Raw genomic sequence first — 22,317 nt, 5'->3', positions numbered from 1 at the left:
TTAATTTTTCTCAGTTAGCCCATCAGTAAGTATTATTTTTCTTAATGGAAGTTTTTAGTTAGTGCAAGTACAACTCTTAAAACATCAAGAGAACAGCTAATGTGTTCTGGAGATAGTGTTACTTGCAGTACAGTACCTGGCATGCTGCTTCCAATATATAAGTTTAACAGAAGAGAAAAGCTTGTTCTTCAGAACAAAATCTGAATGTGAACCGTAACCATGCTCTGAAGCATTTGCCATCACATAAAAAAGTCTAAGTTTCTTTGCAAGCAGAGGTTCAGCTTGGCAACTCCTGCAGATAATTTTATGGTGATTTATTCCTTTTTGAAGAGCATCCAATGATACTGATCTTTCCTCTTTTCCTCTGTTGCTTTCTTAAAAGGTGACATTTTTGTCATGTTGTTGCCCTGGGCAGCACAAGCACAGCTGCAGCAGCACCAGGACTGATGTCACTGTCTCCGGAGTTTCTCAGCCAACCCGTTCCTGCCCTGCCGGGATTCCTGGCAGCTCCCCGTGGATGCAGTGTCACTCAACACCTCTCCTTTAGTGGGGACTTCAAAACCAAATGCTGCCTTTTGGGATTTTGGGTTTCAGAACAGCTTGCTGGGCTCGAGGTCCCACACTTGGCAGCAATCCAAGGATTTTTGCCAGGATGGCTCGGTCTTTCCTCATTGGTTTTTTTTTCCTCAAGGTAGATTCCCTTGGAAACACAGACCTACACGTGTGCCCACATTCAGGTATTCTAGGTAACACTGAAAGCTAGACAAGTGCCTTCCTATTATATGCAGTGAAATATTCTGGTCGTGACAGACAGCTTCATTTCAAAAACCCAGTCCTAGACAAGAAGGTATTTTCCTTTTATTCTCAATATATTACTTTTAATATATTCAACATGCCTCATTAACACATCCAGAAAGGTTTTGACATCTTGAAGACTCTGCTTCAAAAGTTTCTGCTTTAATACTTTTTGCTTTGTTTTGAAACTACTTTTAAAATCCAAAATGCTACCAAAAAGGCCAACTAAAATGGAATATAAACAAGCTCAAGTCCAGCTGAAAGGGAGCTTTACAGTAATGGTCTGGGTCTAGAAATCCTTATAAAAAGGCTTTAAGTTCTTTTATATAAAGGATTTTCTTCTATCAGATAAATGCTTTCTTTGCTCTGAGTAACCTTCTGGTGATTTCTTGCTTGGAAAAGATTTGTCGAGTTCTGAGACCAGTTTAAGCTCCAGGAATAATGCCCCTTCATCTAGGTCACTGTTCGACGGAGTAAGGAGTTAAGACAAGTCCCCCTTTTCCATCAGCCAAACATTACTTCATGCCTTTGCTCTTTGGAGGGAAATGCATCCCTCAAGCCACATCCCGCTCCACACTCATTTATCAGCCAGGCAAATCTCTACATGCAGATTTTTAAAGATGTGAATTGAATCTCTGCTAACACGTTGCTTGGGTAACTTGAGGTTTTTCTGTGTTCCAGGGGAATCGCTTTCCGCCTTTGTAAACGTCTACTGAATAATTTGTCTGAGAAACCTCTCTGCACTGACTTTGCTGTTATTACCTTTCTATGATACTTGGGTCTAGGACTCCTGCACCATATGGCCATACTCAGTCTAAAAAGCTGCCTTTGCGTTTAGGAGGCCGGACTGTTGGTGTCCTGCTGAAAGCCAAACAAGAAGGGAGTTTGCTCATTCTAAGACCTTGTGCTGTAAGCCCTTGTTGCAGTAATGACTCTGTTTGTGGTGCCCTGATCCTGCCTCATTTGAGCACATGATTGCACTGAGTTGAATGACTTCACACGCATAAGGTGAGTCACGAGCTTAAGTGCACTCTGAGATGAGCTAATTTTCCCTAATATGCTTTGCCAAATCTATTTAAATACTTCTGAGAAAGGGGAAAGAAAAAAGTCTCTAGAGAGAATGACAAAAGGATTTTATTTTGGTACCAGTGTATTAAACACCTGTGTCAGCAGATTCTTGGACGCCTTCTCTCTTTCCCAGCTTGCCTTTTGGTCTCCATTACTGAGAATATTTAGTGAATTGCTGCAAGTGAATTGCAAACTGCTCAAGACTACTCTTCTATGCCCTGTCCCTTGAAATATCTTAAATAGAGTGTGAAGACAAAGGGAGGAGAGGGGTCATCATTATTTCCACAAGAATGTTTAGGAGGTTTTACTCGCATTTGAGAATGGAGGATTTATAATAATGTCTAAAAAGATCATTCCTAAGAAAAACATAGTGTACAAGAAATAGTTGTTATATTTGTTGAAAGCAGTTTATAGAACAAAAAAAAATACTGTCCACCATCTATCATATGTTGGAATCAGTTGCCTGGTAAATAACATTCTGCTTAGTGTGACAGTAATGAAGAATTTTATCTACAGCCACTGCAATCATAGTTTGCAGCCCTTGTAAATATCCCATTTGCTTTTATGTAGGCAAGCACATTAACTGTTATCCAGATCACTAAAGGGAGGGACTGGGTATTTTTACCTTTCACACCTCACCTGAGAGGTGCCCAGTTCCTAGAGATTCCAGGCTGAGGGATCCTGGTGATGATGCAAATGGTTGCAGCTCCAATAATGACAAAAGACCTTAATTCAGAGGGAACGTACTCCATTAGGGCTGTGCAATTTGTAGCATTGCCGTTAAGAGACATTCCTTTTAAAAAGGGAATGGGAAAGAAAATATGTTTGATGCAATGTGTTATGGAAGGAATTGGTAGCCTTTGGTAAGTAAGGCTCAAAAAACCCACTTACCTTAAAATGTACTCCATTGACTAACAATCATGTGCCAAAATTAAGCTCAATTACATTCTGACTATTCTTGAACAGAGTTTAAAAGTTCTGAGTAATGACATTGGTTGAACCGTTAATGTAAGTCCTTAAAATATAAGTAGTTTCTTGATACCTTCCACTTTGGGTCATCTTTCTTTGGAAAAATCCCACACAACAAAACCAGATGCTGCTCTACATGCATAGGAGAAATCAATGGATGGGATCAATATTCCCTCCACAGGTAATAAATGCTGAGAAGCATTTCTGTCTATCTAAATTGATCCTAGAGAATTCTTTAAATTGGATCTGATGTGTATAAAAACCATTTCCCTATTGATCAAAGCTTTTCTTGCTTTCGTTCTTTGATATGTTATTTCATCTCTGCCATCAGGAATGGTCTCGGGCTTCTGTATGCAGTTATGATAAACAGAATTTCTTCAGTCCATGCAAGATTTTTTTTCTTTTTAATTTAAACCCAGAAATAGCTGGGTTTTGTCTTTGAAGGTGGATGCTTAGTTTACGGTTAGGCAGTGCAAGTAATTTTTAAACTGGGGAAGTTATCACATCAGAATTATTTGCAAGGAAGTCTAAAGTAACTGCTGTACTTTTACTAGAAACGACTGCCCAAATCCTGCTCCTCGACTACTGTGCTGTCTCTGAGAGGAGAAGCTGCTGGAGCAGAGAGGAGAGGTTTTGTTCTGTCACTGTCCTTGTTCTGCCCCATTTTTGAGCAGAAGAGTTCACCTGAGCTGCTGAGTCTATGGAAAATGTTACTGGGAGCAAGCAAACGGTGCCAGTTATCAGGAAGAACATCTCAGCCAGATGTGCCTGGGGAGCTGTGGAGTTTGTGACTTTTGTTACTACACTGTTTTATTAGCACTGAAGCTGCTAGACTGCTCCAAAAACATGAAGTACTGGCGGGCTAAAACAGAACTTTTCAGAGTGTTTGATAATGGAACGTTACAGAATTAGTAAATTAATTTTCCCAAAGAAAAGTTAAATGCTTTAATGGGCATATAAAAAGGTTCACCAGTGAGGAGTGGTGGTGGTTTGCTCCAAAACTGTCACAGTTTCCAGCGGTTTGGACATGTAAAGCAGTATGTAGTGTGGTCCTGGCAAGGTTTCACTCAAAATTCATTGTACAAAGGAGACAGTAATCATGGCTGTGATTTCTGTTAGGCTCTTATGAAATATAAATTGTCAAACTGTCTTTTGACGAGTACAGGTTTTGTTCCTTTTACCCCAAGTAATTTGAAGCCATCAACCCAGCAAATTAATCTCGTCTAGTTCTGTCTTCTGAAGAAATGCAGTAACAAATTAGATCGCTTCAACACGCCTGCACTATTTTAAATTTATCCACCAGTTCAAATTAGGAGATGGATTTCATACTGTATTCACAGGAGGGGCTTTGGTTCCTTAGGATTCCTTTGCATAGGTATGCAAAGTTCCTTGCAGATGAGAAAAAGCAGAAATATGCTTACTTATATGTAACATATCTGAGCCTCACTGAAAGCACTAATTTTGCTTTTAAGTTTGCATGTTTAGGTCAGTATGGACACTCCAGTAAATTTGGTGGGATTTTTGCCAGATTCCTGCTCTTGGCACTTCATGGCTACGGCCTTTATCAAGCCTGTAACTTTATGTACATTTGGAACATTTACAAGAACAGATTTACCTACAAAATAATTAATTTTAACTACCTCCTTCTCCCGAATGGGGTATGTATCCTAGAAGTAAAAAAGCCCCCAAAATTAGTAAAATGTTACTATCTCTGAGGCACTTAACGATTTTAGGGTTCAGCTCTGCTCTCGAAACAATGCAGAGATACAGTTTTAGTAGCAGGAATAGTTCTTCTAGAAGGGCATGGATGATTTTTATTGTTTTAAGTACAAATGTATTTCCAACCCAAACAACAGCACTGCATTTGTAATTAATCAGTGCCTAAAACGAAGAGCACTGCCAGTCCGGAGACAAGAACAGAGCTTTTCTCTGTAGGACACTGGGAATGGAAACCTACAGCCGCACTTAACTGCAGTGCTGGGGAAAAAGGGGAGCTGAAAGTGCAGTGATTCTTCAGAGTAAATTCAGTCTGATCTAAGCAAAAAGGTGACTGTCCAGAGATTCCAGATTCTGGCTGCCCAAAGCTCCCGGATGAGGTGGGATTCAGATGAGCCTTTTCATGGAAACCCTGTGTCTCACCATCCTCTGGGGGGTAATCCGGGGTCTGGCTTGGCTCCCCATTTCTCTGTGAATCCCCAGGGAAGGACTGAAGCCTGAGGTTTACATGTGGAGTAAGCACCACCAGCCAAGTACATTTTCAAGCACAGTTTTTTCTCTGCTAAGCTGCCATCCCTTCTAAGGATTCCTTGCACAGAAGTTGTTTGTACCTTTAATTGGCTTTGCTACCTTTCTTTACCATTTCCAACTCACTGCATCCTTTTAGAAGCAAGTGTCCAGATGGTCAGAGCTTATGTTATTCTAAGGACATAATAGGGGTACATCAGAAAAATTAGTACTTGTGTTCCAGCAATGGGCAACAGCAAATCAGCTGTGATTAGTACAAAGGCTGCTACTGTAGGGTCTCTTTGTGGTGGCAACGTGCTTTGTCATCACCCCTTGTCTGCCAGGCTAAAGAAGAAGGCTGAGCTCAGGGTTGGCGTGGGGCCAGCCAGAGCAAAGCTTCACTTTATCTCCCCATGTTGCCAAGTGCACCAACAGATCCAGAGCAGGTTCTGGAAGCCTTGTCAGCTGGAGATCTAGAGGCTGTGAGATCTAGAGGTCAGAGCCCTGGAGACTTTGCATCTTCTAAGCAGAATCTATTCATTTCAATGCAAATCAGCCTAACTGCTCAGCTCGGTGAGTTTGCATAGACCAGCCCCACCTGAGTTGGGTCAAAGGTATGAAGAACAACCTCTCTTCAGGCTTTTATCTTCCTCCAGCGTTATATCAAAGCGCTTTTGTTAGTGACTAGTAAGCATCCTACATTAAAATATAACTTTGCATCACAATTCTGTAGTAGTTTTTGTTTGCTTTCCTAATTGGAGAAAATTTTGAAAGAGCAATAAAACACAATTTGTTCCCTATTCTCAAAATGAAACATCTCCTTTTGCAAGGAAGGAGGGAGTAAATTTACATTCTAATGAGCAAAACGTTATGAGCCCGTAGATCAGCGTTGACATAAAGGGTGACGGAAATGAGATGTCATTTTGTGCATTCCCCCTTGCCTGCATCTGCCTCTGCTGCTGCTGAGCCAGGAAGTGGCTGTGCTCATGGTCAGCCACAGTAACACATCCTAACTCAGGGAAAAACCCCTGTGACAGGAATCATTCTTCACCAGGGCTGCCAAGTGCACCTCCATCCTTTCCCCAGTGCGTGCTAGTGATGGAGGCAGTACAGGGTACTACTGCACCTCCTGGCTGGCTGGTTTTTACTGACCCTCTCTATTTTCCTCTTGGCTTTGTTGTTTCCCAGGACTGTTGGAACACCTGCATGGACTGACAGTCCATGATGACTCACATGGATGAGCGCTATGGTTTTGCTTCAGGCATGAGACTTACCCGGCAAAGCATGCAGAAAAATGCAGGGTTGGGGTCTGCCCCTGCCCTGCTCAACCCAGGGAGTGAATGAGCTGAAGCTTTGTCTCAGTTGTCACTCTGTCCTGCTCTTACTTTCTGGAAGTGGACTGCAGCTGTCCAAACCTTTTCTCCTGCCCGTCCCTCTCTGTAACAACTGGGTTCATTTGTGGTTTTGAGAGGCTGGAACTGACATTAACCCTGTGCCCAGCTGTTGTGGTGTCAGGGCTGCAGGCGAAATGGCATTTGTTTGGCTCCTGGAGAAGTCATCCAGCGATTGCCTGGAGAGTCTCCCTGCAAGTGCAATCCATATGCAATGCTTCTGTCAGCAAAGACTTGCTAGAGGAGAGTTTATAATAAATATTCACATCTGCTGCTTTGGACACTCTAATCCATCCTACAGATCTTTGCTGTGTCAGGTTTTGTTCTAGATGAAGAAGCTGGGTAGTTATAAAGGTTTGCAAATAGGGCATATTTATCATGGTTAGCTCTACTTCCTAGTTCCCTTTCTTGCACAAATATCCATGACCACACTAAGCATAAGTTGTGGTTAAATATTCTCAGTGCATTTGCAAGCTGGTTTAGGCTATGTATTTCTTTTGACAAAAGGCGAAATGAAGCCATGAGATCTTCACAAACAGAACAGAGAACATCATTGTTATGACCTAGTTTGAATGGAGGGACAATATATTCCCTGGATAAACTGTACATCACATAGGCACACCCATGGCCCTAAGGTGTTCAAACTGGGATAAATTCCTCCATGCTTATGTCTGTTGGGCAGTATGTTCCCATTAGCAATTTGGTGAATAACCTGAGTTTCTAAAAATAGGAAAATATCTCCTGTTTTACATAATCTTCCCAAAAATTATGACCTTGATGCCAGATTGACTTTGTCAGTGTCAATAATAATTATTCTTCTGCTGGTGATGTCTTTGCTTTCAGAGAGAATATCTCAATACCTAAGAAAAGCTGTAATCACTTGGAGAGTGTATTGAACTTACTCCAAATAGAAAAAGGTGTTTGACCAAGATCACAACTGACAGTACAGTGATCCCATTGTTGTTAGGGCCACATCAGCTTTGAAATGAATATATTGATTATTTTTTTTTTTTTTGGTACGTGAAACTCATTATTATTATAGGTAATTTCTAAAGGAGAATCTTTATCTGGAGGCTGGGTAAGTAAAAGGTGCTTCAAGCATATAATTTACCAGCTATTACTTCTGCTTTTATTTAACCAGGAGGACAATAAACTTATAAACACATTTTGCTTCCTTAAAAGTGTTGAAGACTGAGTCCGTTTGATTTCCAAAGAGCACATGGAAACTAGGAACTCCTTAGAACCTCTTTTAGGTTTTGTTCTCTTTTTTCTGCCGTTAAACCCTGTTCTATACCACGGATTGAATTATTGTTTTTTCCATAAGGATATAAAGGAGCAAGCACTCAGTTCAGTTAGACACCTGACCTGGAAATTCAGCTGAAAACTCACATCTTCATGTCTCAGAGCAATACAAGAAAAGCAGTGTCAAAAGCATGGTTTGATGTCAATACCTCCAGGTATTAGGAGAGCATCTAGTCCTCTGGTGCTCAGGTTGTGTGTCAGAATCTGTCCCTGAATAACTGTGTCCAAATATAAGTGATTGTCCTGCTCTGGTCTGCACTGGGGAAGCCCCACCTTGAGTATGGTGTGCAGTTTTGGTCACTGTAACATTAAAAAAAAATTATTAAGCTATCAGAGAGCATCCAAAGGGCAACAAAGATGGTGAAGGGCATGAGAGGAAGCCGTGTGAGAAGTGACTGAGGGCACTTGGTCTGTTCAGCTGGAGGAGACTGAGGCGGGACTCACCAGGGTTTGCAACTTCCTTGAGAGGGGGAGTGGAGGGGCAGACACTGGTCTCTGCTCTGTGGGGACCAGTGACAGGACCCGAGGGAATGGCCTGACGGTGTGTCAGGGGACGTGTAGGTTGGATATTAGGAAAAGGTTCTTCCTCCAGAGGGTGGTTGGGCACTGGCACAGGCTCCCCAGGGAATGGGCACAGCACCAAACCTGACAGAGTTCAAGAAAGATTTGGGCAACACTCTTGGGCACATGGTGTGACCCTTGTGGTGTCCTGGGCAAGGCTAGGAGTTGGACTCCATGATCTTTGTGGGTCCCTTCCAACTCAGCAGACTCTGTGATTCTGTCACAGTAGCCACGCTCCTTGTGAGGAGAACATGAGGTCTCCAGGCTGGCTTAATCGCTCCAAAATCCAATCTCATTGTTATTGATCCGTCCAGCTTCCAGTTAATTTCTCTCAGGTATCAGGAGTTAGGCGCGTGTGTCTTTAAAGCCATCATCTCAAAACTTCCCGCACCGCTCTCCTGAATTAGCCTTTGCCAACCTCGATGCCTTTGCTCTGTGTTTCAGGTGGCCTGGTGGCTCTGGCCAGCAGCGAGGGCTCGGTGAAGGTGCTGTGCCTGGCCGTGGGCCAGCTCTCCGTCCTGCGCGGCCCCGGCGTGGAGGTGCGCTGCGTGCGCTTCCACAGCCAGGATTACCTGCTGTCCGCGGGCGCCGATGGCAGGGTTTGCCTCTGGACCTCTCAGCACGGTGACACACGTGGCCCTCGTCGCCTTCCGCAAGAGCGCTATGACAGCAGCAACTGAGGGTTTGTAGCTTCATAGCTTGTGTTTGCACTGTTCGGGGTATATTCGCCCAAACGGAGCGTTATTTGGCATTTCTCCAAATAAACTCCTCAGTTTCTCCCTCATTCCGCTGTCACCGTCTTTTCCCTAACACCAAGAATCTGTCTTTTGGTGGTTTCTGGAGAAACAGCTTTACAATGACGCCTAATGCCAGCGCAGCCGAATTGCAAGGAGATCGATTTTTAATGTAGCGCAGCACGAGCCACGGCAGCCGGGGCGCCCCTTCCCCGGCACAGCCGCCTGTGCGAAGATGAGGCGAAGTTTCCACAATGCGGCCATGGGGGATGTTTCCCCGGACACCGCCGCGGCAGCGGCGATGAGCCGGAGCTGGAGAGCGCGGAGGGGCTGAGGGAAGCCCCAGCCCGCGTATCCGAGGGGAGCCGGGCTGAGAGGAGCTCCAGCCGGTGGATCTGAGGGGAACCGGGCTGAGGGGAGCTCCAGCCGGTGGATCTGAGGGGAACGGGGCTGAGGGGAGCCGGGCTGAGGGGAGCCCCAGCCGGTGGATCTGAGAGGAGAAGCGGGGCCGAGGGGAACCGGGCTGAGGGGAGCCCCAGCCGGTGGATCTGAGAGGAGAAGCGGGGCCGAGGGGAACCGGGCTGAGGGGAGCCCCAGCCGGTGGATCTGAGGGGAACCGGGCTAAAGAGAGCCGGGCTGACAGCAGCTCCAGCCGGAGGATCTGAGGGGACCGGCAGGTCTGAGGAAAGCCGTCGCCCCAGCTGGCGGCAGGCGGAGCAGCGGCCGGGGCGGGGGCGCCCCGCCCCTGCATTTTTTTTTTTTATTATTATTTTGGGTTTTACCCCTGGGTCTTCTCTCTCTCTCTCTCTCTCTCTTTTTTTTTTTCCTTCTTTTTTTTTTTTTTTTTTTTTTTTTTCCCAACCACCACCCCCCTACACCCCAAATTAATCCTAATAAGGGCAGGCAGGGAGCGCGGAGCTGCGCGGCGCGGCCATGGCCGGCGCCCGGGCCGGGGAGTCCCCGGAGGGGCGCGGGGGCTGCCCGCCCGCCGGGCGCGGGGCTCCTGCGCCCGCCCTCCCCCGCCTGCCTCCCGCCTAACCCGCCATCGCTCCCCCCCTTCCCCCGCCGAGGCGAAGCTGGAGCCGCAGGAGATCCGCCGGGCACAGGGAGGGGACAGGGATGGGTCGTTTTCTCTCCCCCGCCCGCCCCGAGACCTGAGGAGATGCAGCCCAAGTTCGCCGCGATGACTCTGCTGCTGGCACCGGGGTTTCTCCGCGGCATCGCAGCCTCCGGACCGCCCGAATCTTGCTCCTTCTGAATCGTCGGCGCCGGGTTAAAGCTTAGTTCTCATGTTGTGGTTGCTGGGCTGCCGCGCTCCCGTTTTGCGATGGGAGGTGGAGGGGAAGGGATTGCCCGTGAGTCAACACCGAAAACGTGATTAGGAGGAACTGCTTTCACTAATCTGTTTCTAACCTTTCTGTCCATGTTGGCCTGTGACCCCTCTCAGCTTTCACATCCAGCCTGATCAGGTAGGTGTGAATTATTCACTTGGGGTGAGGGAAGGCGGATGGAAACGTTTTAGAGACTTACCTACGATCCTGGCCTCTCTCAGGATGAGAAATGATGAAAAAGTTCAAGCTGTAAACTAATTCTGAGCCCAGCAGCATTTGTTTACTTGTTGAAATGTGTGCGTGCAAGACATCCGCAGTCTGTCTGATTTCCAGGATCGAGCCGAGTGCCTGTGAGTTGCTGTGGGACATCTCAGCTGCTGTAGTAAAATACAGTGCTCTTATTTATGATCTGGGGAGAACTACTATATACATATATGCATACTCACGCATTTGTTTTGAGAGCTTCCTCATCAAACTCCGGCAGATTCTCACAATTGCTTCACATTTCCTCAGATATTAATTACTCTGTTTGCTGCTCTTTTTTTTTCCCCTAAATGCCCACAAATCTGCAGTGTTGCAACCTACCTGTGGCGTTAGGTGGGGAGATTGCTCTGTAGATATGTAAAGCAGCTGTATCTGCATGAATCGCTGGGTTTCCAAACAGCGCGTTAGAGTAGATATTGCTGATAGGAGTAACAAGACGGTGCATAGTCCTGGTGATGGAAACACAGCTAGTACTTCAATTAGGAAGATATCTTTTCGGATTTGATAAATCTTGTGTAATATCCGGTGTCTCCCTCTGTTGTGGCTTCGGAAAAACTGCTTGGTCCACAGGATCCTTTAGCTGCTTCTCTGGAATTAAAGCTTTCTCCTCCCGCTGCTGCTTTTTTTTTTTTTTTTTTTTTTTTTTTTTTTTTTTTTTTTTTTGCTTCAATTAAGGGAGAATTAATTGCTGAACATCTGCAGTCCACCAAAAATGCCAATATATAAAAATGTCTCCCCGAGGGGTGGAGGGGAGTACGTGCTTGCCCGTGTGTGTAGGTTAATGCATGTTTGTGTAGCCTCCGTGTGCCGGTGTGTGCATGCTCTGGGAATGGAGGAAAATAAGGGATGTCACACACACCCCAATAGTCCTTTTTTTTCTTTTTTTTTTCTTTTTTTTTTTTTTTTGGTTTGTGCCAGCACTTACCTCCGTAGTTCTGCAGTCCATGTAGTGCTGATATTTCATCTCGTTTAAAAGTTTCCTGTAATACTTCGCCCAGTTTTTTTAAAGAGGGCTCAGAACCCAGTTTTCTGCCGGGGTTGCGCTGGCTGCTGGCTGGTGCGTGGGCAGGTTGGTGGCAGTGGTGTGGCACTGTGGGCAGCCAGAGGCGCTCCCAAGACGCCGGCACGGAGCCTTCGCCTGGCGCCGGCTCTCCCGGGGGTCACTGAAAGCCCCTCTCCCTCCCGGGGTCCGTCCTCCCTCCATCCCTTCAGCACAGCTCACCGGAGGTCGGGCCGTGCTGCATCGCTCCCAAAGTTTTAGAAAGGCTCCGGCTTCGATCACGCCCACACATTTCAGCGGCTCCGTGCATTATGCAGGCATTTAAACGTCCTGCACTCCACGTTTTTTGCTGGGAATTACTGAAATGCTGAATAATGGAGAAGGTGAATCGCATCTTTGCTTCTGTCGGGATTAAACGTACCTGCTGCAGGCTGGGCTGTGTTGGTAGCCCAGGAAGTCCCTCTTCAGAAATGCTGTAAATAAGATTCTGTACTGTTCCACCTCTCGCAGCCCAAGTTTAACCCAGCACTGTCTTTCAGATCAGACACAGGTCTGACAACAGATTAACTCCCTTTCCAGCTCAGGTTTCCCACCTCGGTTTAATGAGGTGGGCTGTGCTCCATACGTAGCACCAAGGGACAGTGGCCACCACAGAAGGTTTAGACCATTCTTAAACTTGGCTTCAGAACCCTCCGAGCTGCCCATCACCATGTGATTTCAGGCAGCTGGTTTGATTTCTGGTGCATCCTAAAACTCAACTGCAGAAATGAGGAAAGTAAAAATTAGATGATTCTGTGAGCCACCATTCCTTCAGAGATATTTTATGGTCATATGTGTCCAGGCATGTGTGTCTAATGTAGGTATTTCACATGCTTTGTTCTCTTTACCAATAACTAAGAAGAGGTTTAATTCAAATGAAACAGTGATAGTTATCTGTGCATTTAAAAAACTTGGATTTATTCTTCGTTGCTGGTTGAAATAATGACTTTTGTAAGTCGATATTCCTTGAATTTTGAGTTTTTTCTCACTTGAAACTGTTTGTTTGCAGACCACAACACTGGTCCCCCTATGGAAGCAACTGTTTGTATCTAGCTTTGAGGTCCCATGGAGAAGCCGAGGAGGGGGATGGCTCTTCATATCCATGAAGCCTGGATACTTCTGTTTGTGCTCCCTGGTTTGGTCACTCCCGCTGCCATCAATCATGAAGACTACCCCGCTGATGAAGGGGACCAGACCTCCAGTAATGACAATCTGATCTTTGATGATTACCGGGGGAAGGGCTGTGTGGATGACAGTGGCTTTGTGTACAAACTGGGAGAACGTTTTTTCCCAGGACATTCCAACTGTCCCTGTGTCTGTACTGAGGATGGACCTGTTTGTGATCAACCAGAATGCCCTAAAATCCACCCCAAGTGCACAAAAGTGGAACACAACGGATGCTGTCCAGAATGCAAAGAAGTGAAAAACTTTTGTGAATATCATGGGAAAAATTACAAAATCTTGGAGGAATTTAAGGTATGGAACCCTTTCTTCAGTATTTCATATTAGTATGCTTTAGGAATTGTATACTTGTTGGGAGCTCTCGAAGGCACTCAGTATTTGCTTACTGCCGTTGATGAATGCTGGAGTTGGAGTCATTTTTAGCTGTGATGCAGGTCTGGCTCATGTAAAAGCTGTCACCTCCCCCTTATGTGCACTGCCTGGGGGCCAGTGGTCAGTCAAAAGCCCCTGTGGGAGTTGCCAGCCCTCTGCATCTGCCTCCTTTGCTCATAGCATGGATCATGCTGGACTACCAAGGGTGTGTAAACCAGTACTGAGTGCTTTTTGAGAACACTTTTTGCAATTTGGCTAGCAAAAAATTGATGGCATGGTGCTGAGGATTGTTACTCATAACCGTATGAGCATGCAAATAAGTCGATGGTGAACTCTATTTAATTTTTTCATTTCAACTGTGGTAAGGCTCTCTAGAATGCAGAAGATGAACTCCTAGGCAGATGAGCATCTCAAGCAATGAGAAGCGTGGGGTTTCATTGTCATGGTTGAGTTCATGTGTGGAATGTCATTAAGAAATCCTGAAATACATCTTAAAAACAAGATGGTATTTTTCAAAACCACTACACAGCCTGCAATTCTCATTCTAATGAGTTTGATCACGAGCTCTCAATTCTGCTAAGGAAAACAGCATTTCACAATGAGGAACAGGGCTGTAAACACTGTAGGTACACAAGTTTGTTCTTCCAGGTCACGTGGCTTTAAGAGTTGAACCTCCATAATTAACAACAGCCTGTAACTCTTCATGGCTGTGTGCCTGATCTTATTATCCACTTGGCCAGTTTATTGTCTTTCCTGCAAGGAAAATAATCTCAAATAGGTCTGTGTACGTCACCAGTTCTTGGGAGCATGGATGGCAATTCCCTTTTTCAGGGAAATTGTCGTTTTCAGGGAAGGTAGCAGTTAGCAGTTCCTTTCTTCCATCATGTGTGGTGTATGCTTATCCTTTTTCTGTCCTTCTGCAACTGCAGTCACTGAGCCTGGGCAAGGCCCTTTAATGTCACAAGCACAAGGTGAAGCAAGTGTATGAGGGACATCTCCTTGGGGGCCACTCTGATCAAGCTGCTCGCTTCACTGAGGGATGTGAGGATGCTGATCTTGTGAACTGCTCAGATAACAGTTTCTTCTTGCCCTGGGGAGGCTTGGCCCAAGTTCATCCCACGATCACACTTCAGTGTGGTGAGACATCCCACCAAGGTGGTCAGGTTTTCTTGTGGGAGGTATAAGGTCTCGCTTTTAGGAAGCAGAAATTTGTAAGGACTCTTCGAAGAGATTTCAGTGGGAGGGATAAATCTTGTCATTAAAGTATCTCTTGCCTGTGAATTAAGTGGAAAAGTAGTAATCCCTTTTCCTGAAAGGAATAATTTCATCCTGATAACAGCTTAAACTCTAGGAAAACAGAATGCAGGAGAGAAAGGCTGTTGGAGAGAGTTAGGAGCCATCTGGTTCATTGCTTGCTGTATTCAAATACTTGGGGTGTTGTGTGGAAAGCAAAGTTCCAGTGCCCTCTGAGAAGCACAAAGCAGACGGTGTCACGCCACTCTGACACACAGTAACCTTCTGTCCAGAACTAATGTGGGATCCTTAGCACTTAATTTAGCTGACAGTCAAGCTTCTGACCTAGACCTGTGTTTTGCTGAAAGCTCAATATGTTGTGGAATAGGGCAGAAACCAGTGTTTTGGAAATCTCTGTGTTTACCTAGAATAAACAATGGATTGCTTTTTTCCCTCAAAGTACTGTAGGAGAGTCAGACAATGGAAGATCACTGCTCTGTGGGGAAAAAAAGAAGCACCTGTGAACTATGACTTTATAAATTCTATAGGAGAGGCAGAACTTCGAGATTCAGGAAGATGCTGCTCTGAAGTCTTGACTTTATGAGGCATCCAAGCATTTTGTTGTTTATTTCAACAGAATAAAGATTTTACCTGCTATCTCTGCAGATGAAATCCTGAGCAGTTCATGGATTTTACAGGCTCTGGGCTCTGCTCTTCCCTCATCCTGTTGAATTTATAAGGTCTGCAAACTTTTTCACATCCACTGCACACACATTGAAGTCAAAGAGGAGAGGCTGTTCTGACTCAAACCCAGGCTGCTTTCAGTGGAAACAGAGGCACTGTTTTATGTGGTCTCAGAACCCTTTCACCCACTTGATTTACTTTTGCTGGTATGTAGATTCCAAATCGTCATCTATAGAAGTGCTTGTCACTGCTGAGTTTCAGCTGAAATTAGCCTCTATTTAAAAATCTTTTCCAAGTGTGTGTCTGTGTGTGTGTGCCAGGACTGACTCATCTTGTAGAAATTTCAGCTGCCTGATCTTTCACAAATCAGGATTAATTTTTTTTCTCTCAGATTTTTTTTTTTTTCTAGAATATCAATATCTGTGAGAGGTTTCCAGTTGGGTAGATATTCCTGTATTGTTTCTAGATTTTTTTCCTTCAGGTTTAGGGTGAGAAACGCAAATGTGATTTAATCTTTTTTCTCACCACTGGCAGTAACTGTGATGCTGTCAGGGTTAAGGGGTAGTTACAAAGGCCCATTTCTTGAATATTTAGCTTTCTTCTAGTGAACAGATCTTGTACATCTGATTTTTTGAGGCATAACAGTCATAAGCACAAAATGAAAACATGCCAATAAGCCATGTAGCTTAGACAGCTGTCCAAATATTTATCCTTGTGCCCCTCAATCATTAACATGTACAACTGAAATGCTGAACTGAAGTTCAATTATAAATCCGAGCCCACTGAGAGTTTTTCTTGTATCCTTTTGTAAAATCGCGTGTCTTTGACAGATGGTTTAGTAACCCCATGCAGCCTCTTCATAGCATCTTCATCTCTAATGGGTCCTGGGAGATGTTGGTGGTTTTGGGGCCCCAGCTGCCTGTACAGAGCCTGCCTCATTCCCTGGTTTCAGTGGGATTTCCCCCCAGCCTTGGCTGAGGCTGTGGTTCCACCTGGAAACTTCTGCAGAAAGGGCCAGCACAGTCTCTCTAATCTTAACCATGATCTGATTCCAATGTATCCAAAATACGGATTGGTGCCCAGTGGTCAGGATCCTGATACCTGTGGAGCAGGAGAGGGGGCAAGTCTGGTGGGTTTTACTGGGATCCACCTCTCTCTCCCATCTTGTTTTCTGCTTTTCTCTTTGTTGGACTAGAATGGGGTCTCTCACATCCCCACTGGCCCCTCTCAGAGCAGGGGTGAAGGCAGCTGTGGTGGCTGCAGGGAAGGAGTGAAGGGTGCTGGAAGTCTCAGGTTGTTTTCTCCACATCATGCAGGAGCTCTCGGGGTCACTTGGCAGCTGCTTTTTCTCTCACACCTCATGCTTGCTTTGATTTCAGTCCTGGAGGTTAAGGTCTGAGTCCCAGGTGCTCTGCCCTCTCCTGTAGGAGCAAAGATCTTTCAGGGAGGTTGTTAAGCCTCCCCTTTCTTCCCAGAGACAGAAAACAAGCAAATGAGATTTGTCTTGGTTATTGCAAGTACACATGGCTGTGTTTTAAATGAACGTCCCCAGCCAGCAGCTGATGTAAAGTTAAGGAGACAGTGTTCCGCCAGCATGATGGATGTTCATTGGCAGCTGATGGAGAAATCCTGCAAATGTCACTGAGGCAACAGTGTCCCTAAGTGCTGATTAGTTTTTGCTCTCTTGCATGACTTGCTGACAGAAAAGCACACACCTTTGAGAAATGGAATTATGGCATGGTTACAGCGTATTTGTAGCCGCAGTGAGGAGCCACTGGAAGAGGACTGGGTTGTCAATTCTCTTCCAGTTTGGAAAGTCCATTGTCAGCTCTGAACTTCCCAGGTCCCTCATCACCCAGCAGAGACACATCCAGAATAACCTTCTGCAGACCTCTGGATGTGTAGCAAAATGCCATTGCTGGGAGATAAATGGTCAGTTCACAAGAGATTGTCAGGCTGACATCTTGAAATATTCTCTCCATTTTAGACTGACAGGCAGGGGCTGCTCCGTGTCCCTGCAGGAGGGTGAGCGTGGTGCCATCCTCCTCCAAGGCAGTGGCAGAAATTTCCTAAGCACAGGCGTTAAATTATCTGTGTTAGCCTGGCAGAACACTGGGTGAGTTATCCTTTGGGTGGGTACACAAGAGGTTTTTGCCTTCCTGCTGATGTTCAAGTGAGAGGAGCAGCTTCAATCTGCAGTTGTGAACTTGGGCTTGGAAAACAACATTTTCTGGGTACTCTTCAGTGGCTGTCCTCCTTTCTGACGAGCACAGAGCTGCAGTTTCTTCTAGTCATTGGCTCTGCCAGTGCTTATCCTCTGCTGCTGCCTTTATTTGCCTGCCCTTCCCAATGACTTCTCCACTTCCTTGTCCTCTCCCCTTCCACCTTCACTCCTCCCAGACCTGTCCTCACTGAAAAAGTGAGGTGATGCCCAAGTATTTGTCTCTTGCATCAGCACAAGTGTGGAGAGCTGGGAAAACAACCTTGCTTTTCCCCTCACCCTTTTCCTCCACACTGGAGAGGAAAAAAAAAAAGAAAAGAAAAAAAGAAAAAAAAGGAAAAGAAAAGCAGGAAAGGTGAAATTTCCCCTTCCAGGGCAAAGTTTTGCCAACTTGAAGAGCCAGGATTTCATTGCTAAAGTTCTGCTTTATTTTTCTTTCCCCCGTTCCCTGCCACTGTATCTTAAGTTCATTGCTTTGTTTTGTCCACAAATCACCTGTAATCCTTCAGTGAAGATTTTTGTATCTTGCTGACTTTGTGTCTTCTTGAGCAGTGCTTTGCACAGTAGGGGCACAGCTCTAGCAGGGTTCTTCAGGGTGTAATCAGAACCCAAAATATATGAGGGACTGTGTAAGCATAGCATTATCATACACTAATTCTCAGCTCATTAAGAATCTTTACTTCAGAATAGTGGCGCCTCCTTCTCCTTTGTTAATGCTCTTTAAAATGTTTTATTAATGCAATTACCTGAATTTGACTGCACAAAGCAAGGCCTCTCATCAAAAGGCACATGCAGGCAGGTATGCAGCTGCTGTCCCAGCAGCTCAGCCCCTGAAACAGTGTGTCCATCCTGCTGCTGGAGAAAAGGAGGCAGTGGAACCCAAAAGTGATTCCCCACCCCCAGAACTGTGCCAGAAATAGAAATTAAGTGGTGTAAACAACAGCCCGGCTCAGACCAGCAGGTTCCAGCCCAGGAGTGCAAGCTTATCAAATATGGATGGAGCACTTGGAATGCTGCAGAGTGTTACTGGTGGGGTGGTGCTCTTAGGTGAGAAACAAGAGTGTGGCAGCCCCAGGTGGAGCGGGCCAGCTTGGGACCCCCATTTTAATATTGGCATTTTTATCTTCAAGATGTGTGCAGCAGGCTTTTTTTTTTTCTACTATGACTCAAACAAGGGTTGTTTTGGGTTTTTTTTTCCTTCTTCTTCTTGTGTGTTCTGCAATTTCACATATGGCAAGAAAATCATAACACAAAAGAAATTTCAATAACGTACCTGCACTTTAATAAAAGGAGGCATGAACAATGCCAGCTCTGAAGATAGCATACAGCCATTGAAATCAGACAGGGGAAACAGAGCAGCAGTCAGATGGAAAAGTATGATTTATTATCTCCCTCCTGGCAAAATTACAGTGACAATGTCTATGCAAAGGAATCTAAAATTACTGACTTACTGTATTTCTGTCATAATTTGTACCAAGAAAACATACTAAAATAGATAGGCCTGTCACACATTGATCTATAGTGAAACCTATTTTTAAAATTATCCTATGTACTTAGCTACTGATTCTGTAACATATATATCACATTATGCACAAATACAATATTACAATGGGTGAAAGGAGGTGGGCTTTATTCAGAATTTGGCTAAAAAAATGCATGGGATTTTCTTCCCTGGAGCACAGTAATAAACGGGAGGCCCCTAAAGCTCAGAGCTCAGTGGTGCTGGCTGTGCCACACACAGACTGCCTCAGAGCTCCCCACTGAAATGGATGAGACCCAAAACCTGAGCGTCCCCACAATTCAGAATCAGCAGGAACTGAGCACAAGCCCCCAGTTTTAGTCAGGGTGCAGCAGCCCAGTGCAGAACTTGGCCTGTATGTGCAATCCCAAGGGATTGGTGTTTTTCCAGTAAATACGACACAGGAATTAATGTGTGCCCAACATTTGTACTGCCAGAGCTGGGGCTGGGCTTTCAGTTCTTCACTCCAGGAAAAAGACCATCAGCTCTGCTTGCTTCCAGAATTGGGGCTGTCCATGGAGCTGCTGAAGGAGAGGGGATATCTCTGCACAGCCAGAGGAGAAGCTCTGGCACTTCCCTGCCCTCCCTCCATGGCTGCAGGAGCCTCAGTGTTAAGAAAATGGAATATGTAATACGTGCAGGTGTTACCAGCTCCTTCCAAGAGTGGGAAAATCAAGTCTGAGGCTTTATTATTGTGCCAGACAATGCTCAGTAGGGCCAGGGAGAGAACTGCTCATCCCTTGGCTCTCTCAAGCTGTTCATCTCTGTCCCTCAGGCTGTTTCTGTGGGGCTGGTGAGCAGGAGCTCCTCAGGTCATCAGCTTAGGAAGAAGAATGTCATCCTTAGAAACACTCACAGCCAACCGGTGAGAAGGTTTTTTAGGAAACTATCTCCTGCCAGAGTGAGGGGAAGTGCCTGGTATGTGTTTGTTGGCACTGGAATGTGCTCTATGCAGAATTGCATTCATTAAAAAAATGCTCAATCAGCCAATTATTCTAGTTACTGTTTTAAAAGCTGTAATTAAGTAAGTTATGTATTGACAATGCTCAGTCTAGTTGCAAAATAAGGATACGTGAGGCTTCCTTACTCTGTTCTGTGGTAATGTCAGAGGTAATTCTTTGGGAATTACAGTAAAATCAGTATGCTTGGAGAAGCAGTAGGGTTTGAAACAGCTCCTCCTGAAAGCAGGGAATCTCTCAGTCATTTAACTGTGGTCACCCCAGTCAGCAAAACCTTTCTGACTGAGGGTTGGCCCGGTGAGCTCCCTGTGTAAGCAAACCCCACCCCAGTGTGTTCTCTTGTCACAGAGCACCCATTCAAACTCGTTTGCAGTTCACATCTTCCAGGCTGTGATCATAACCAAATGATGGCATCCCCTGAGGGACAGAAATCTCCCAGACACCGCTGGCAACTGCAGAACAAACAGGACCAAGGTCCACATCTCCTCCCCAGTGATGTCTGCCTGTATTATACCTTCCTCCATAAGAGAAATTCAGTGCTTTATCAGTACATGGAGCTGATCTCACCACCTTCTTCCATCTCTCAGTGTGGACCAAGGAGGTACAGGGCAAACACATGTCAAAGGGTTCGCCTTTGTGACCACACCCTCCCTGCCTTTCTCCCTGCTCCAGGTTTTCTCCTAGGTATGGCTCCTTCATTGCAAAAGCCAACCAGGAGGGAATGGAGGGCAGAAAACTGCCAGCTGGGCTCACTCTCCCTGCTGACATTAAAAGGAGCTTAACAAATGCGAAGCACACACAGACATTTTGTCTGTGTCCGAGCGGGGCTGCACTTCACACGCCGGAGCCACGGTCCCATCTGTCATATCTGTAACCTTTCAGAAGGAGTCCCCTTCCCTGGGCGCTGGGCACGTCTGAACTAAAAAGCTATTGTAATCGAGTCATAAAAATTATCACCAAAGTGATAGAGAGCTCCAGTCCCCTCAGCCCCAGGGTAGGTGAGGTGCAACTGTTGTAGGGATTAAAATGAGACATATATCAAAGCAAAGAGAGCGTTCTCACAGAAGAAGTGCAAAGTCATGTTTTTACAGAAAGCTTTGCTACTGCTTTCGGGAGAGAAAAGCAACCACGAGACTGCAGATACACAGCTCTGGTGGAAAAGGGGCCAGGACTCTGCTCAAGGTTGTCTCTCTCATCAGCTAATGGAGGAGTCACTCTTCAGATCCAGACATGGTTCCAGGAGCCTTTTAAACTCATCAAATTGTGTGGCACAGAGCAAATCTATGAGAACAAAGCTCCTAAAGCCATCACAACCCTGACTCATCAGACGTAGGCCCAGGACACCCAGGATGGGGCACAGCTTCTGTGCTCCTCGTGTGCCTTACTGATCTGTAGGGCCCCCCAGGAGTGTTTACAAATGAATGGCAGGGATCATGTTTCTGGTTATAGACAGGCATGGCTTGGGAATGAGGGGGGAGAGGAGTACATGACCTGGAGCAATTAGGGCATCCTTGTGCTTTTCCATCTCCAGAATCCAAGCCTGGTCACCAGCACACTGGAAAGACTCTTGTGTTAGCAATGTTTGTGTGTGTGTTGAGGCCTCCCTTGAAAACAAGATCTCAGCATCTGCTTCTTGGAAGCCAGGTCCTTGGTTTAGCCAACCTGCAGTATGGTGCAAGCATCTTTCAATTTTTGGATGGCAAAGTTGATTTGTGTTGTTACTGCTCTATATAAGTAGGATACACCTCCAATTTTTTCACTGCAGATAAATTATCTAATGACTTTGTAGTTTTTCTCTGTTGCAAAGTCATTTGCAACCTGATGGTGTTTTCAGTGGGTGTGCTTGTCTGTAATTGCTCAACACATTCTTTATTTGAGCAACTTTCCACCTATGGAAAATCCGGGTGGTTACAGTTTCTGTAGTATAATTGATATTATATCTTCACTAGCTGGCTGGATGATTTTTATTTTATTAAGTAAGTGACAAAAATGAGAGAAATTTTTTGCCCTTGGCGGGTTTTTGTATCAGCACATACAAAAGTGCCATTTACCAAATTTTTAACACCAATTAGATGTTATTTATGAACTGCATAAGTAGTGAAAGCCAAGTGAGAAGCTCAAAAGAGAAGTGGGCAGGTTTCAGTCTCACCTTCAGGCAGGACTTGTTCACCAGCTCCTTCTCCACAAGTTTGGCACCTGCAAAATTTCTCAGCTGAAAGCTCTCTGAATTTTCCTGCAATCTTCTGCTAATCTGCCTGAGATCACAGGCAATTTCAATAACAATGAAAATGATTCTAATTTCTCCTCCAGGAGTATCTCTGATGAATGCTGTCCCAGTTCCTTTTTTATTTCTCTCCCCTGGTTTATGACTTCCCACCTCAGCCATAATGTGGAAACCATTTTTGCCTCCGAATTTATTCATCAGGTCCTTTCAAACTTTCTTCCCTTTCTTGCTCCCTGCCAATACATT

The 22,317-nt window shown here is 45.3% G+C and overlaps 2 protein-coding genes across 3 annotated transcripts in view; both read left to right on the top strand.

Moving 5' to 3' along the window:
• The window catches only part of SPAG16 (sperm associated antigen 16), a 289,974-nt gene extending 280,907 nt beyond the window's left edge, over positions 1–9,067 (top strand). Inside the window, exon 8 of the mRNA XM_066189439.1 lies at positions 8,754–9,067. Within this exon, the coding sequence (XP_066045536.1) occupies positions 8,754–8,989 (236 nt within the window). The 3' untranslated portion in view covers positions 8,990–9,067. The remainder of the gene's footprint in view (positions 1–8,753) is intronic.
• An 834-nt stretch (positions 9,068–9,901) lies between these two features.
• The window catches only part of VWC2L (von Willebrand factor C domain containing 2 like), a 46,592-nt gene continuing 34,176 nt past the window's right edge, over positions 9,902–22,317 (top strand). For both annotated transcript variants that reach the window (XM_066189437.1, XM_066189438.1), the window contains exons 1-2: positions 9,902–10,512; positions 12,687–13,153. In XM_066189437.1, coding sequence (XP_066045534.1) covers positions 12,743–13,153 — 411 coding nt within the window. In that variant the 5' untranslated portion in view covers positions 9,902–10,512; positions 12,687–12,742. The remainder of the gene's footprint in view (positions 10,513–12,686; positions 13,154–22,317) is intronic.

The sequence above is a fragment of the Chamaea fasciata genome, unplaced genomic scaffold (assembly GCF_029207755.1).
Source record: "Chamaea fasciata isolate MVZ Bird 193981 ecotype frontalis unplaced genomic scaffold, bChaFas1.0.hap1 SCAF_8, whole genome shotgun sequence".
NCBI classification, from domain to species: domain Eukaryota; kingdom Metazoa; phylum Chordata; class Aves; order Passeriformes; family Sylviidae; genus Chamaea; species Chamaea fasciata.
This window is presented reverse-complemented; position numbering and strand designations above follow the sequence as displayed.